The sequence below is a fragment of the Cheilinus undulatus genome, linkage group 4 (genome assembly GCF_018320785.1).
Source record: "Cheilinus undulatus linkage group 4, ASM1832078v1, whole genome shotgun sequence".
Taxonomy (NCBI): domain Eukaryota; kingdom Metazoa; phylum Chordata; class Actinopteri; order Labriformes; family Labridae; genus Cheilinus; species Cheilinus undulatus.
In genome coordinates, this window is record NC_054868.1 from 18,259,147 (window position 1) to 18,277,518 (window position 18,372).

General features: G+C 39.7%; 1 protein-coding gene across 3 annotated transcripts in view; it reads left to right on the plus strand.

Moving 5' to 3' along the window:
- The first annotated feature begins 1,713 nt into the window (after positions 1 to 1,713).
- The window catches only part of gnav1 (guanine nucleotide binding protein (G protein) alpha v1), a 42,148-nt gene continuing 25,489 nt past the window's right edge, over positions 1,714 to 18,372 (plus strand). For 2 of the 3 annotated variants that reach the window (XR_005991838.1, XM_041786110.1), the window contains exons 1-4: positions 1,715 to 2,611; positions 5,806 to 5,897; positions 16,807 to 16,899; positions 17,460 to 17,620. Coding sequence is in view for 2 of the 3 variants with exons in the window: in XM_041786110.1 (XP_041642044.1) it covers positions 2,482 to 2,611; positions 5,806 to 5,897; positions 16,807 to 16,899; positions 17,460 to 17,620 (476 nt within the window). In the remaining variant the exon portion in view is untranslated. Of the gene's footprint in view, positions 2,612 to 5,805; positions 5,898 to 16,806; positions 16,900 to 17,459; positions 17,621 to 18,372 lie in introns of all 3 variants that reach the window. The other variant, XM_041786111.1, reaches the window with a different exon arrangement.

The window sequence follows — 18,372 nt, forward strand, 5'->3', positions numbered from 1 at the left end:
GTGTCCCTTGGTTTCTGTTTTACAGCAGTGTGTGCACTGTACTTTGTGCAGTCCGATGACAGAGGTTGTTGCTGGATCAGCACATTTTCACAGTTCACTGAATCAGTGAAATGAGGCCATGGCCGCTCAGAAACAAAATCTAAGCTGTCCTGTTTCATTCCTGGTGATCTCAGATTTAAACAAAACAGCAAACTGTCGCCTCATTACAAACACAAAAAGACTTTAATATGCTGGCTCCAGTGCCTCTGGAGGGGCTCCTCCAGTAAAGACCCTATACACTGAGAGACCACTAACTCTTCTGTAACATGCATGTAATCTGAGGGGATGTAATATTTAAAGTGATTTGGTTTTTGGTGAATGAAATTCTCAAGACAATAATTTAATCCGGGGGCCTCTCAACAGCCTGTGGCTAACAATTTAAACACCCTGCTTTCAGATTCAGTGCCTATATAAACTGTTCACCCCCGTGCATGTTTAACCCTTTTATTGATGTCATAAATCAGTCATGGTCAATATAATTTGGCTTTTTGACCAAAAAAACACCTTTTAATGTGAAAACAGATTTCTAAAAAGTAATGTCAATCATATAAAAAAGTGTAATGTAAAATAACTGCATAAATATTTATCCCCTTTAAGTGTCCTACTTACTTTGATAGAAGTCAAGCCAATTGCTGCTAGTATGCTTATTATTAGTGAAATGAGGATCACCTGAGTGCAGTGAATGTGTATCAAGTGATTGTAGTATAAAGACACCTGTGTCTGGAAGGTCCAGTCACTTCCAATATTCCTGACTACATTACACCATGAAGACAAAATAACACTCCAAGCAACTCAGAAAAAGTTATTGAAAAGTTTAAGTCAGGGGATGGATACAAAAATATTTCCCAGGCCTTGCACATCACCACAAACAACCATCCCTGCAGTGAAGCATGTTGGTGGCAGCATCATACTGTGGGGATGCTTCTCAACAGCGGGCCCTGGGAGGCTTGTAAAGATAGAGGGTACAATGAATTTGGCAAAATAGAGATAAATCCTGGAGGACAATCTTAATCAGTCTGTAAGAGAATTAAAGCTTGGGAGAAGATTTATTTTCCAGCAAGACAATGACCCCAAACAGCAAAAGCTACACAGAAATGGTTTAAAGACAACAAAATGAATGTTCTGGAGTGGTTGAGTCAAAGCCCAGACCTCAATCCAGTAGAGAGTTTGTGGCTGGGCTTGCAAGGGCTGTTCATGCCTGATCCCTGTGTAATCTGACAGAGTTTGAGCAGTTTTGTGAAATTACAGTGCCCAGATGTGTAAACCTCATTGAAACATATCCACACAGACTCAGGGCTGTGACTGCAGCCAAAGGTGCATCTACTAAACACTGACTTTAAGGGGGTGAATATTTATGCAGCCACTTATTTTACCATACATACTTTTTCTTGCCATTACTTGTGAGTTGTTTTTTTTTTTTTTTTTTTGTCGAAAAAGCCAAATTACATTCATCATAATGAATCTATAAAATCCATAAAAGGGTAAAACAACCAACTTCTCTAGGCACTGTAATTAGAGAGTAATGGCGAGAGAAACTGTGGGTTCAACCCTGGTCACCTCCTGAACGGGAAATCTCCAAACTTTTCAGCCACTAAATTTAATTTAATAAAAATACATTGTAATTTGGATGCAAACATTTCATTTCACTCTTATTTACCATTAACGTGGATTTAGGTAGTTTTTAAAAAATATTTTCAAAAATCAAGACATTCTCAAGTCAAATTCTAAATTTAAAAAAACAAGAATTTACTCCACATTTGTCCAGCAACACAAAGTGAAATAAAAATAAATGAAAACATGTCAGCCAAGAACCTCTATACATTCTTGCTACTTTGCTACAATTGTTTTCCAGACATTAATTAGTGAAAGCAGCTCTGTTATCCACTTTGACCCCCCAGTTAAGAACATGTTGGTCTTAGCCTTGGGCCTCCAAATTACTAAAACCGCCCCTGGATGCAGGTGAAAAACGTGGAAATGTGCACTCAGCAGTTTTGGTCCCCGGCACGTCACTTCCCAGGGAAGTCCAAAACTTTTCCATCTGGGCAGCAGCAGGCCCCGGTGGGAGGAGGCACCTTTAGGAGGATCGGGGTCTCTGCCAAGGCGGCAGAGCAGAGTTTGAACCGCGGAGGCGGTCAGTGACAACTCTGGACCGAGGGTGTTTTCTTCGCCGAGAGACGCTGAAAAGTTAGCATCCTGTAAAAAATCTGTCTGGACCAGGAAGAGGAAAGTGTGGGAGCGATGTGTGAGTTGAGTTTAGTGCGGACGGCTTGAGTTTGAAGCATGTTTTGGTTGTTTGCTACAGAGTTCACTTTTCCGCTCGATGTAGAGAACAGCAGAGCTCTGAGCATGCAGCCTGTACGAACAAACAAGCTGGGCTGATCCCGGTCTGGACTCCCTGCATCAGCCCTTCTCTCAGGACGGCCCGGGGGGAGATGAGTGCTCATGATGGGACTGTGTCTCGGCACCGAAGTCACGGAGGAGAAGAAGGCGAAGATCCACAGCGCGAAGATAGACCGGGACCTGTACGAGTCCGCTAAGAGGGAGATGAATGTGGTCAAAATACTGCTGCTAGGTGAGACTGAACGGAGCACGAGCACACCTTAAACCTACCTGAGTGCACATGTAACAGTCTATGAACGGCACCAGTGTCCTTAACCGGATGTATCCTTGTGGATGACATCATAAAATCCTCATTCTGTCTATGAGATACATATCTAAAATAAGGAATATCCACTGGCTCTGAAGTTTACTATCTGTATATGAGACAATAAACATTTAAAGCTCCTGGGATGAATTTATAGATGGATGTGAAATGTGCTGAATGTAACATCAATGCCTCTATATGAGCCACTAAAGTGAACAAGATCATAATCAACAAAACAGATCATTTCTATAAAGTAATTTAAAAAGGAGCAGGTTTTAGATTAAAGCTACACTTCCACAAAATATTCTGGTTCAATTTGGTTTGATAAGATATGCAATCGTGCGTTTCCACTGTCAAAAGTTGGGAAAGGCAGCAGACCAACTGATCTGTACCATTGTTATTTGGCACCCTTCTGTTGGGGTACCAAGCCGACTTGTCTGACCTAAAGAGTGAAGCTAGACTCACTGCTGTCCGTTGATTGGACGAAAGAATCTTCACTTCCTGTGCAACAGCAGATATAATAGACAAAAACAAAATGGGATGTTTTGTATAGCTTTACTCCCTCATTTTGTCAGAAACATCCTTTTGAACAGGGGTGTTCATACTATGAACTGGGGCCAAATGTGGCCCCCCGAAAAATTCTTTAAATTAAATGAATATGGCCATCAACAGAGCATGAAGCTTGTGTTAGACAGTATTATTCTTCTTAGCTTCAGCAAAAGGCAGTGCTACCATACTAGCACTGTAAACAAACATTTTGACAAGTTTTTATGCTGTTTTTTAAGGATTAAATTGGACAAAACTACAAATAGTAAACACTGTCAACCAAAATAATAAAGATATCTTGATTTATAACACCCTAATGGATTGCAGCAGAAAATAGCAGCACTAATGATGTTCCAGGGGCGGAGCCAGTGGTAGCCAGAGCCAACCAGGGCCCCCCATTAAATCTGATTGGCCTCCCCAAAATCCTTAAAAATGATTGGCTATTGCCTTGTCAGCCATCACCTAGCCATTTAAGCACACCCAATCACTGAGCATATTTTAACCTACATTAGATTGGTTTTACTTACTTTAATACCAAGGTGAGGTGTATGAAAGTGGCCCCAGCATCATTATATATTTCTGTGGAAAAATGGACAATGGAAAAAGTTTTGACACCCCAGCTTTAGAATAAAGGAATAACACACCATTTAGGAACGAAAGTTTGTGGCGCACTGGTTAAACTGAAAGAACGAGACAACAAGTAGTGAGCCGTAGTAATGTGTTGTTTGCTGCCTCGAAGCGCCGGCTCTTATATTAGAATGACAAGGGGCTAACTCTGATTTTAGAGTTTTATTTTTTCTTTAGTTTCCATTTTTGTTGTTTTATTGACTTTTAAAAGTCAAAATAGTAGCAAATAAGTAGCTGCTTAGGAGCCAAAAGATAGGTTATCATTACTAAGTTGATCCAAATGATTTGGATTCAGGGGAGCCAGAATTCCCATTACTATGAATAAAGCTGGACATTGGCAGTGGAAATGCAAGTAAGATTAGTGTTTACTGTACCAAACAGTGCCAAGCTGCACTGAAACAAACTGGACTGCTTAGTGGACATGCATCATGTGTTAACTTGTTGCTGCCAAAACAGGCTTTTGTTTACAGTTTCCACAGCAAAATTTTCACAGACTAGGCAAAATATTTAAAGGAGATAATTCAGTTAACACAAAGATACTGACACATTTACAGTACAGAGAGGTAATGCATTGTAAACAGGGGCATCACTGACACCAGTTTATATCATCAAATCTGTCTACAGCCAAAAATATGCATTTTATAATTACAACCCTAATTCCAAAAAATGTTGGGCCACTGTGTAAAATGTAAATAAAAACAGATTGCAATAATTTGCAAATCTCATGAACTCATATTTTATTCACAGTAGAACACAAACAAAATATCAGATGCTGAAACTAAGATATTTTACCATTTCAGGAAAAATATTAGCTCACTTTGAATTTGATGGCAGGAACACATCTAATAAAAACTTGGGACAGGGCCGTGTTAACCATCATGTAACACCCCCTCTTCTTTTAACAACAGTTAGTAAACATCTAGGAATTGGGTTAAGGAGTTTTAGGAGAAGAATTTGTCCCTTTCTTATCTGATGTAGGATTCTAGCTGCTCAACAGTACATGTGCAAGAATGTTTTCTATTGGTGAAAGGTTTGTACTACAGGCTGGCCGGTTCAGCACGGAGGGGAAAATATGTTGCTATAGATCGATGTATACTTTTCAGCAGTGATAGTGCCTTTCTAGTTGTGTAAGCTGCCCACACCATAGACACTAATGCAACCCCATACCATCAGAGATGCAGACTTTTGAACTGTACCTTGATAACAACCTGGATGGTCCTTGCCCTCTGTAGTCCACAGGACATGGTGTCATTGGTATCCAAAAAGAATTTCAAATTTTGATTCATCTGACCACAGAACAGTTTTCCATTCTGTATCAGTCCATTTTGAATGAGCTTTAGCACAGAGAATACCGCAGCATTTCTAGATCATGTTCATGTATGGCTTTTACTTTGCATGATACAGCTTTAACTTGCATTTGTGGATGAAAGGGCAAACTGTGCCTGTTTTAACGCAGTGCCACTTGAGGGCCTGAAGATCACCTGCATTAAATATTGACCTTTGCCCTGCCCCTTGCACAGAGAGATTTCTCCAGATTCTCTAAATCTTTTGATGATATCATGTTCTGTAGATGGTTTGATATTCCGAGTCTTTGCAATTTTCAGTAGAGGAACATTTTTCTGAAATAGTTCCACATTCACAGATTGGTGAACATCTGCCCATCTTTACTTCTGACAGACTCTGCATCTCTAAATCCTCCCCATTCACGTTACTGACCTGTTGCCAATTAACCTAATTAGCTGTAAAATGCTTCTCCAGCTGTTTTTCATTAGTACCACTTACTTTTCCAGCCTTTAGTTTCCCTGTCCCTACTTTTTAATATGTCGCTGCATTCTACACAGCCCCCCAACTTTTTTGAATCAGAGTTGTAAAATACATCCCTTTGTTGTTTATTTACTGTTATATAAATGACAGGTAGACCCTGTTTAACCTTTTTGTACCTCCTCTAGGTGCAGCAGAGAGCGGTAAAAGTACTTTGGTCAAACAGATGAAGATCATCCACAGTAATGGATTCACAAAGCAGGAGCTCACCAGCTTCAAGGTTGGAAAACCACACTCACTCACCCACACTCACCCAGGACACTTGGTTGACCCTATTTATGAGATAATCTATTAGCATACAGTGGGCTTGTTGTTCTGGGCTTTAGGAGAAGACCAGGATAACATTCATTAATTGTCTTGTAATCAGATGAAATCAGTGATTTAAGATGATCAATGTGTCTTTTGTTTAAGTCGTCATCACAGTTTCACTTTTATGAGGGAAGTCAGAGAAACTAAGTGAAACACTGGATGATAATAAAGATGGGATCAGCCATAGAGATGGTACTGGTAATGGAGGCAATTCTCGCTTCCTGCTGGGGATTGAGACTTCTTATGATATCAGGGTCAGACCCAAGTTGGTATGCAGTGGTTTGGCTCTCATTTTCTCTTTACTTTGTGTGTGTGAGAGAGAGACTGAAAGACAAATTCCTCTGTTGTATGCAAGGGTGGGATGAGGGGGAAATGGAAACGGTTCAGCACACACCAGCTTGTTTTTACTTACAGCTTATCTTATTCATAAGCCTCCTCCAACAACCACATCTCATATTTTTGCCTTATTCCCACTTTTCCCCTTTGCTAATTTGTATCCTTTCCTTCTTTTCTTCCCCTGCTTCTTCTTCTAGTTATTCATAATGAGTTTATGTTGACAGAAGAGGCCTTTTTGTTCCTTCAGCATGACTCAAATACCCTCTTCATAACAACAACCCTGTTAATGGAGCCGGGACCATTTCACAAGCTTTCATCCTATCCAAACACATTTTACACTAACTTTATTTTTTATAGAAATATTAACAATCTACAATGAGGAAACTGGACACAAGAAAAATCAACAACTGGATTGAAACTTTTCTCAAAGTTTATGCTCCTTCACACAAATATGAAACTCTCAGCTGTTTTCTCAGGCAGCTGTTATATTTGAATGCATTCTTAGATATTGAAGACGCTTCTTTTTCCCGAGTGCTCGCCTCAGTTCTTGTGCCTCTCTGTGATCTTGTCATCACTTTACTGTCCTGCACCATAGCATCAAACTGTCTGGTATGGCTGGATATTAAACCACAACTATTGGTACTAATGAATCTTTTATACTTTAATTCTTTGTGATACTATGTGTTGTAACAGGTTTGTATCAAAAGTACCAAAGCTTTACAAAAATGAAGGTCTTCAGTCATTTGTTTTGATAGGCTATGAAAGCAGATGTTTACTTATTAACTTCTGAGTGTTCATCAGAGTTACTCAGATGAATACTCAACAGTCACAGAGTTACTCTGATGATCACCCAACAGTTACAGTGTGAGTGTCACAAAATAGAACTTTTATTTAAAATGACTTTGGCCCAGCTTAATCTAAAATATTCTCCACTGTCTCTTAGTGCTTTACTGTCTGTCAGATACTTCAGAAACTGACTTCTTATCACAAGGAACATAGTCTACAGATTTCAGGACTCTTTAGAGTCGCTTTTCTGTACTTATTTAATCTCTATACAATAATATTAAATGTGTGCTAGCATGCACTTGTGCATTTAAACTCCTAAACACCAGTTGTCAAATGTCTTTGTTGTCTTCACTGTCAGTTGGATGAGTGTTTGTTCTCAGGTGACGCCCTTATTTTGAAGGAAAAAATGACACTAACCATAAACCTGCCCTTCCCTTCTTGTCCTGACTGCCCCAACCTCCAACGACAAACAGACACACCCTCTCCTGCACACTCTCTCACATAAACATGAGCTTTTCATCGCTGTTGATCAGACCTGTGTGGGTCTCTGACATCCTGACTGCTATCTTTCAGTGTGTGTAGTAAACACTTTGACCTTGCCTGGCTGGACAGGTTATCCCCTACTCAGAGGTCTTCCTACTCTCAAATTTCCCCCAGTAAAATGAGAAAAAGTCCTTTTAGTCCAGCTTTTGTGCACAGGTTTGTGTTGCATCAGGATCATGACAAGACTTTGTATGAGAGGAGGAGAAAGAGGAGAGGTCCTCGTCTTGGTTTCATCCCTCTTTTATTTGCAGCCTGAGGCCATGGTGTTGTTTTTGCCACGAACATGCTGATTGACTGAGATTTTTCTTTTCAATTTCCTCCAAAACACACAGCTCTAAGCCAACAAATCATGGTGTGTGTGCATGTTTTGGTGTGGACAACTCTTATAAGTGGGCCTTTTGTTTTTCAGTCCAGGATCTTCCAGAGCTGCATGATTATGGTGAAAATCAAAATGGTTATTATTTTCATTTGTATTGAGATCACAAATTTTAACACTCTTGAAACTGGAAAAACAAGGATTAAATGAAAATAAAAGAGTAGAAAAAAAACAAAAATATATAAAACATAACCAGGGCAGCAGGCAGCACTGAAGGACATCACACCCCAAGGCATGTTGGGGTATCAGGCAACTGCTGGTGTAAAGCTGCTGGGTGTTTGTAAACCACACAGTATGCTCATGTACAGCAGAGAGAGCAGGGAGGTCCTGCCATGACCGGGATGAAATTAAAAAATAATGAAAATGTTGCAGTTTGTATATGATGCAGTACTGGCTGTCAACCCTAGGGGACAGTATAATACTAATTTGTTGGTGTGATCAGGGCAGGACTGAAATTTTTATCATGTAAAATTCAAAGAAGTTTGGAATTAATTTATAATGTGTTCCTGACTTCTTACAGTAGGTGGCACAGCAAAAGCATAAAATTGACCTTGAAATGTATACGGGGCAGACCTTGATCATGCATGTGAAATATGAGTATCGTATGTGGCATGTAAGAATTATACAAACTTCCTGTCAGATTGGCAAGATCTTGATATACTCACCATCACCACTGAGACGTTCTTTAATAAAACATGTCAGTGTTATAGACAAATATTAAGGCTGTTCTCTTAAAGTCAAGCTTAGGTTCAGTACAGTATGATAAATAATGAAATGGCCTATTTGGGTCACTTCCTGTTGCCAGTAGAGGGCGCTATGATGAGGAGTTGATGGGTGTGTCCAGAGTGATACTGTGGGGTTGCCAGATAATGTTGAATAACACAGAATAGTGTATACAAGCTACAACAGGTCAAAGTGGTTTGGCACCATCAAAAAATGACTTATTTGAAAAAAAGATGAAGCAGGTTGACTTTCTGTTGGGATTTGGACACAGGTCCAAGGGACTTTTTTTTTGTCGGTCTGATGATGAGCCATATGCAGACCCAAAATATTAAGCCTAGGATAAAAGGTTCGAGAGGGCTGAATGTTTTTCAGGTTCAAATCAAAAATCAGAGATGGAAAGGTTCAACTGGCAGATGGGAGCGCTGTGACACAGTAATGATATTGATGCTTGAATGTATTCAGGATCAATGTGTGCTCATGCCTGTGAAGGCTGGTGATGATATAAGCACTTAAAAGTTATAAGGTATTATTGTTGAATTTTACCTGCAAAAAATGTACAAAAAGTCGTGTTGGGTCTCCAAGTAGTCTAGTGAGCAAAACACGTCTGGAGTCAATTGGATAAAACCCCCCAGACTAGTTTCCTAAAATGTGCACCCTGTTCAAAAATGTGACCTTTAGCTGTTTGCTTCCCTTACATTTTAGAGGATGGTCCCAAGTAGGGATGTTTCTAGGCGCTATTCCCCAGTTTGGCTCAATGCCCATCAATATGGCATTTAACCGACTAATCCAAAGAGAAGAAAATACCGCCAGCCTTCGGTCATCTTTGCAGATTAATATTCTGCTTTTATATGTGGCCTCCTTTCACTTCAACTGGGTAGTTAAACATGAGTTCAACCCTTGACAGCCTACATATTACTTCATTTCAATTTATTATTCAAAAACTGTTGTACTGTGCTGTTCCTGCTACACACTAACTGCTAAGTTTCTCATAAAAGGTCAGGCAGGAAGGCAGTGGCCTGAAGCTACAGCGGCTTCTAGTGGCGGGAGGTTCATTACATATAGACCAGGATTTCAAGTCTGTGTTTAAAAAATATAGGTGATTTAGTTTAACTGACTTGTAAATCTCGCACTGGTGAATTTTGGGGAAGGTTTGGTGAGTTTGGGGGCAAGTTAAAGTCCCCAAATTCACAATTTTGCTGGAAGATTAAGAAAATTGATAATGAACCCCTCAATTTCAATAGGGTCACCAACCCAGGTCAGTGCTCGGGCCCTAATGAGACATAATAACGATGAATCATGGTCCAAATATAACAAGAAACACTAAAACATTTACCACATGACAAAACCTATGGACAAAATGAGCATAAATAAGCATGTGGCAGAGTAACTGTTCAATCAAGATTAGCTTGTTAGCATGATCATGGGAAGAGAAAACTGTGAATGGACTTAAAACTTGATTAATTTTCCTGCGCTTGATCTTTGTTGATTTTAGGTGTTTGTATGGATATAAAGGAGACAGTTCATTCCTGAAGTCTTTGGGCTCTCTCACCTGGCACAGCAATAAGGATTTAGATGTGTTCTTAGTTATGCATTGTTAGCAGAGCAGTCAGAGGTTAATGATTAAATAAAACCCTTGCTGGTCTCACCACATTCTTTCTTGTTGTGTTTTCAGTGTGAATGCTGAGAGGAAAGTCAGCAGCTGTTTGTTTCTGTATTCAGAGATGATCTATTTTGGCAAACACTGCATGTCTCTGTATCTGGATAGCTGAAGAGGTTACACTGTTGATTTGTCAGATCTCTACTGATGTACATTCGGCTGCAAAGTTCCCACTTTGGTATGTGCTGCTGTGAGTGTGTGTCCTGAAGGAAACAAAGGAGAGTTTCTGTCTGCTGGATTTCCTCTGAAATGACACACACACACACACACAATAACACGGTGTCTTTGTACTCGATGCTTTTCCAGAGAGGTGACGTATGGCTGATGGTAGATTCAGATTACCATACGCTGACACACCTGTGGCCCCGGGGTGTGGAAACAAACATGTGGCATTGGTATTAATGAAAGAAAGAAAGAAAAAGTGCAAGCTGAAAATCAGCTGCTTAAAAATGCTACAAAATGTTCTGCACATATCAAGAAGATCAATATTCCTGATGTTAGAGGTTCACCATGCTCTCTTCCTCCCAGAGGAAGACGGCATTGTCCACCTTTCTGCCAACACTAAAATAAAGAAAGCTTTAAGTCAGAGGGGAAGGAACCTAAAATCACTTTAGGAGGACAAAAATGGATGGAAAAGAAGAAAAGGAGGAAGGAAAAAGAGTTGACTCATTTAAAAAAGGAAGAAGGCTAAGAAATATCTGTGACATTAGAGAGGCAGTAATATCATTTGTTGTTTGCCCACAGGATGGACACATAAACATTAATATCCATAAAATAGAAGAAAATTTACTATATACACTAAATTTGTTATTTATAGATCCAGTGAGGATTATAACACTACATTTGTTTGGTGTTTAATGTTGTTTTTCAGCTTAAAGATGGGCATTAAAGGAATCAGAAGCACTGTGTGTGGAAGGAAATCACTGCTGTGGTTCACAGAGTTGTTGCAGTCAACCGAACGCCAGTGACACTAGAATATTTCATTTATATGTCTGTGACATATAAGTTGTATATGATGTTATCATAATTCTTTACATTCAGATTATGATATAATAGATATTTGTTACATGTGGGTTTTAAAAACATTTTCAGCTCTTAAGAAAGGGATTTAAAGAGGGTTTCAGCTCTTATAAGAAGCAGCAGCCAAACAGTAGGCCAGGCTGAAACTGCTGCAGACTGAGGTGAGAGTGGCTGTAAACCTCTGTTCAGGTATTATCATTAGCTCTCTGAGGTCATAAATGAGGGCCTTTGTGTGCAAATGTGAGATCTTACAAATCTGGTTCAGTTTTTTCTTTGAAAGACATCAAAATAATTTCTAAATCAGGTTTAGCTATAAACAAATGGCAGAATATGACCATTAATGCATTCATATTTTCACAGATGAATGCATATTGACATTTCTGACTGTTTTGTCTTATAGATCAAATAAATTTATCAGAAACTGTGCTACTTTGGATCCACTGTGATGTGTACCTTTCCCTCCACCTTTTTTTTGACTCACCACAGTCTAATGTCCCCTCTACAACACTACTGTATTTTATCGACTAGACATCGTAGTTAAAATAGGTTTAGACACACAGCAATCCCAGATCAAGACACTGATCACTGATAAGAATTGTTTCACAATAGAAATATGTAGCTGATAAGACTAGTTTTTATGCAACATAAATTTAATTTTGCATCATTTGCAGAAAGAAAAACTATCACAATGTCAGTCTTATCAGCAGTTTGATAAGTTATTACTGGTGTTGGCCCTCATTTTCAAAGCTGGTCTCTCTTTTTGGCAGCATGCTCTTTCTGGTTTATAGGTCTTGACATTGCTGGTCTTTGCAAAATGTGCTCTCAGTTTAAAGGTACAGTGTGTAAAATGTAGCCTTGTAGCATTTAGCTGATCAAACTAAGTAAGTTGTTTCTTGTTTTTAATAGGGGAGAGGGGCAGTGGTCATCCACAATATTGTACACCCACTGGAGTTAATTGTAATACACTCATTAGTGTTAACACACCAGAGTTAAGTGTAGTCTGATGGAGTTAATTTTTTAACACAGACACTAGTGTAGAGTACTATTAGCTCCATGTTCACCAGTGTAAATTTTTAACACCATACAGTGTTGGAGCAACACTGGTTCAGTGTAAAAAAAAAAGGTAACACTTTGAAAAGTGTTATTAAACACTCCAAAGTGTGGACACATATGTACACTTTTCTAGTGTTAGATTTACCAATCTCAGTGTTAATCTAACACTGGTGATTTTGCTGTGCAGTCTTACACACTGTACCTTTAAAGTGCACAAAACTCTGCACTGTTTGCAGTTGCCAGTGGCAGAATGTCACAGCTTAGCAGACAGTGGTTCAAACCAGAATTGGTCAGAATTAGTACTGTCTGTTAAACATCCTGTCCATTAGGTGTGAACTAACTAAGAGATGATCAAAGTACACAAGGATCAGTTTCATTACAACACAAATGCTCTCTGTTTTTTAGAGTTAAAGAATGTGCTTAGATTTTGTTATAAGTATTGTGTGGAATAAAACCGCATATCTCAGAAGATGACAGTGTCGATTGAGTGAGGGAGACGAGTGCACAAAGCAGCTTATTTGTGACACAAATCAATGCAGTGCTGTCAGCAAAGGTGCTCTTTAAACAGACTAATTCGTCCCTCATGCTGTGGTGTCAGCAGCACTCCACCCTGCTCTCTTCATCAGATGAAGCTGTGTCACCTCACTGAGTTATCTCCCCTCACACATTTCACCTCGAGAACAACACATCTCAATCTGGAAACAAAGACACGCTCCCAGAGAAGAGCAGCCAGACTGTGATGGAATGTGAGGCTTATCTTTGGCTGGCAGGAGAAACAAAAAGTGTATAACACACACAATACACACACACTGCTGCACACACACTTCACAACTCTCTGCAGGAGTCGCTGAAGTCTCAAAGCTCCTGAACACTAAGAAGAGTTATGAATTTAATTGACGTGAGATACTTGCACTCTATATGAACACAAAGAATTCAACCTCATGTTTTTATGCTTATGATGCACAATTTAAGGTGTAGCTGCAGAGTCGATGTGCCTACGTGTTTATCTCTCTGGGCTTGTGTTAAAGGTCAGCCATCATAAAACTTTATATGATACAAACAGTAATATGATATAACTTGTATCATGTAGGCAGAATAAGGTAAGTGCAGCAGAGGGCCAAAAACTTATGAAAAGGTGGCAAGAATTAGAGATACACCAATCCACTTTTTTTCAGTCCATATCCAGTTCTGGTACGTACCGACTTTGATATTAATTCCATTTTTTAAAATCATAATCGATATTCTTATTGCTGTTTATGGCATTATGTGTAAGGTAACATAAAGCTCTAGTAAACCTAAAACCATTTTTTTATTGAAGACCATAAATATATTTTTAAATGCAATAAATGTGATCTTGTTATATCACTGATATACACTATATTGCCAAAAGTATTCTCTCACCCATCCAAATAATTGAAATCAGGTGTTCCAATCACTTCCATGGCCACAGGTGTATAAAATCAAGCACCTATGCATGCAATCTGTTTCTACAAACATTTGTGAAAGAATGGGTCGCTCTCTTCTAAATATTCCACAGTCAACTGTCAGTGGTATTATAACAAAGTGGAAGCGATTGGGAACGACAGCAACTCAGCCACGAAGGGGTAGGCCACATAAAATGACGGAGCAGGGTCAGTGGATGCTGAGGCACATAGTGCACAGAGGTCGCCAACTTTCTGCAGAGTCAATTGCTACAGACCTCCAAACTTCATGTAGCCTTCAGATTAGCTCAAGAACAGTGCAGAGAGAGCTTCATGGAATGGGTTTCCATGTCCGAGCACCTGCATCCAAGCCATACACCACCAAGTGCAATGCAAAGCGTCGGAGGCAGTGGTGTAAAGCACGCCACCACAGGACTCTAGAGCAGTGGAGACGCGTTCTCTGGAGTGACGAATCGCACTTAGCCATCTTGCAATCTGATGCAATTACCAGGAGAACGGTACTTGTCTGACTGCACTGTGCCAAGTGTAAAGTTTGGTGGAGGGGGGATTATGGTGTGGGGTTGTTTTTCAGGAGCTGGGCTTGGCCCCTTAATTCCAATGAAAGGAACTCTGAGTGCTTCAGCATACCAAGAGATTTTGGACACTTCCATGCTCCCAACTTTGTGGGAACAGTTTGGGGATGGCCCCTTCCTGTTCCAACATGACCCATGTCCCATGCCTGCACGGGGAGAACATTCAAACTACACACAGAAAGGCCCTGATCAGAAAGCGAGCCAGGGACCTTCTTGCTGTGAGGCAACAGCCCTAGCAGCAACAAACCTAATGTTCTCAGACTGAGCATTTAAAAATGCAGTACAATGTGAAAATAGCAGCAACTGCTATTTCATGCAGTAGCCCAGCATGACAGCTCTACTGCAGCAAGCTGAATATTTAAAACAAAAGTGTAACATGGTATAAAAAGTAAATTTGTAGACATTGTAGATATCCCTTAAAACTAAAAACCCTCTTAATACATCAATGCTTCAACTACACAGGATATATCAGGAAGGAATGTACATTTCCGTTGCTTTTTGCGGTGATGGTATTAAATCAAGGTATAACAAAACTAAAAGAGATGAGTAATTGAAATGCATATTTAGGTACTGCATCCCCCTTCTCCCCTTAAAACAAACCTGTAATTGCATACTGAACTGATGTTTGAGTATTAGATCACAGAAGAGTGTTTTTGTAAGTCTCTGTGTAGTCACTACTTTGTGAGGGCATTTGAGTTTGCGGCGTGTTTACAGCCAGCACTGTCACTTTTTACGGCTGCTTCTCGGACCTCATTAAACTCTACAGCCAGCTTTGAATTATCATCGATAACTGGAAGATGGCACCAGAGTGTGGCACGCCGTCTGACTCTGTCAGCTGTCTTTGTGTTTGTGTTAATTCTGACTTTTCTTATTTTTATTCCTTGGCTTTTAATTCAGCAGTAGAGTTGTGTGATCCCCTGTGTGTCTTTTTCTTTACTTGCTTTTATCTGGTTTTATTACTTTACTATACATGTTTTTAATGATTTTAGTTTCTGTTAAGTTTTTAATGCATTTTATGATGTTTTTATGTCCACTGTGGTTCCACGTTTTTATTTATGTGCTATATAAATTGAATTGGATCATCGAATTAAAACAAGTTTTAAACACATCATTAAACAGCTGTTCATGGAGTGAAATCCACATAAACTTTAAGATGTGTTAATTCGATATTTATTAATGTTTGACTCTGGTGCTATTTGAAGGAATTATTATTATAAGGACAAAATCCTCCATACTTTAACAACACTCTTTTATCTTTTCTGCTTTCTGTCTCTTTTGACCAGTTTATTCCTTTTTGATCATGGGATCATTGTTTTCTTTTCTTTAAAGAAAAAAAAAGTTTCAAGATTTAAACCTATCTGCAAGTTATAGTCTATCTGGATTATTTTGAGTGACTGAGCCATGGGATGCAGATCATATAACTGATCTGAAGCCTTTAAACTTTCTTTCCTTTGGATTCAGTTCAGGATTCAGACAATCTTAAAGCACAGTTGGATGTTGTGTTCTGTTCACAATCTGCCCTGCATCCAGTCAATCACTGAGCGGACATATAGAGACAGACAACCAGGCACGCCCACACTAACACCTACAGGCAATCTAGAGTCACAAATTAACCTAACCAGCATGCCTTTGGCAGTAGGAGGAATCTGGAATACCCTAAGAGAACCCACGCATGCACGGGGGAGAACATGCAAACTTTGCACTGAATGGCAGTGGGAAGCAGTGTGAGGCAACAGTGCTAACCCCTGCGCCACCATACAGCCCTCACACACAACAAAGAAATCCACACTCCTCTTTGGGGAAACTTCAGTTAGCTGGTTGTTAGTTTTGATCAAGGAAAGTATATCTAACATTGATGGACAGTGTTGGTTTTTAGTGAATCAAGATAAAAAATAATAATTAATAAATGGACTTCAGCTTGTATCTTCTAGTCATCTGACTACTGCTTTTACACTGCAACTCACACCTACCCATTCACTCCACATTCACACACTGATGGCAGAGGTTGCTTATGATTAGCTAATCCCATTTCTATACATTCACACACCATCCACACAGCAGTGAGAGCAAATTGGGGTTAATTGTCTTACCCAAGAACACATGTGACAGCAGGATCTGGGGATCAAAACTATGACCTTCCGCCTGCGAGACAGTCAACTCTACCTACTAAACCACAGTCGCCCCAGAACTGATCTACAGTCAACACTGAAGTTTTTGTATGGGGGGCAAACCAGCCTTTTGTCTGAATGATAAGTTTTTCTCATTGCCGAGGGTATTCACGAACATAACTTGTGATGTTTGGTCTTTAACAGCCTGCAGTGCTGGATAACCTCCTGACCTCAATGAAGTTCGTCCTTCATGGTATGGGCATCCTGCGGATCAACCTGGCTAACAGCAGAAATAAGGTAGGCTGTCCCAATTTGTCCCTGTTGCTGATTCATCATCTTTCTTTAATTCCACATATTAGTTATCCTAAATGTGTCCATTCTTTTCCATCTTTGTCAACCTCCTATTTTTTTTCTCTCATTTTTCCTGCACTTCACCCAGATCTCCACCAGAGAGCAGCAGCTCAGCACCCCTACAGCTGAAACACAAATGCACACAGACAGACCCACAAACAGCAGCAGTTTGTTTCTATGTGAGAAAACAAAAGTTAGAAAATAGGTGGATGTTTGAATGTGGGATTCAATTACATTTTAACTTTGTTGTCAAAGTTATTGATGCTCATTCTCTCCCCACCCACTCCACACATCCTGCTGGAAGATGATGACCAACATATTTCCTCTATTAAATGTCACTGGTGTGTGTGTGTTGGTGTGCTTATCCATTCATTTGTTCATCTATTTTAATTACAGAGTCTAAAGACCCAAGACAGACTGAACTTTTCTGTCACATCCTTTTTCCATCTGGCCTCTGCTTTTCCCACACCGCCTGTCCACATATCTGTCTCCGTTTCTCCTCGCAGGTCCACGCTCATTCTGTGCTGTCGTGTGGGCGGTGCTTTGATGAAGATCAGGTGCTGTTTCCTTTCCTCGGCCACGCCCTCTCCTGCCTTTGGGCTGACCAAGGGGTGAGGATGGCGGCGTCCAGAGGTTACGAGTACGAGCTCAATGACTCTGCGCTTTAGTGAGTATTACACTGGAGAACACTGCGGCTCTGCTGAGGAGACGCAGGAGCCTAATTGGCCAGACTGTCTGATGTCTGGCTATGTGCTCAGTGTCACTGGGAGTTAGTCTGATGAGAGGGAGGAAGAGAAAGGAGACACCCAAGAAGGGTGTAGCTCTCAGGCCAGTAAATAACACCAGTAATATACAAAAGATATTAATATTAGTTATCAGTAATATATAAACATATTACCTGTGTGTATTCATACCAAATCAATTGAATGCAAATCATTTTTATTCATCCAAATCTGATCACAGTGGTTTAAGATGTGCACATTTAATAAAATACAAAAATGTGAAGGATCTAGAATTGAGCAGTATCCATTTTTAAATACTATTAAACCTTCCCTAAATTTGTGTTATCAGTGTTATTTGGTATTACTGCAAGGTGTTTAAAACCCACATTAACAACAAGCAGTTCCAGCCAGGCACTTGCAGGCGTGCATGTGCAAGCACAATGACCAGAGCTTTCATTCAGTCCTTTGACAAAATGCTTTGAGTCTTACAACAAAGTAAAGAGGGTGTATTACCCTACTGGAAGTGACTGACACCACCTTCCAGAATAATGTAAATGCAAATGATACTTTTTCTGAATTTCCTAAATATTCGATGCAAATGACTGTTAGAATTAGAGCATAAATCAAATTTTATTGAACAAACCTCCCAATAATAACTTTTTTTTTTTCAAAAATAAAAAAACTCAAAATGCACTGT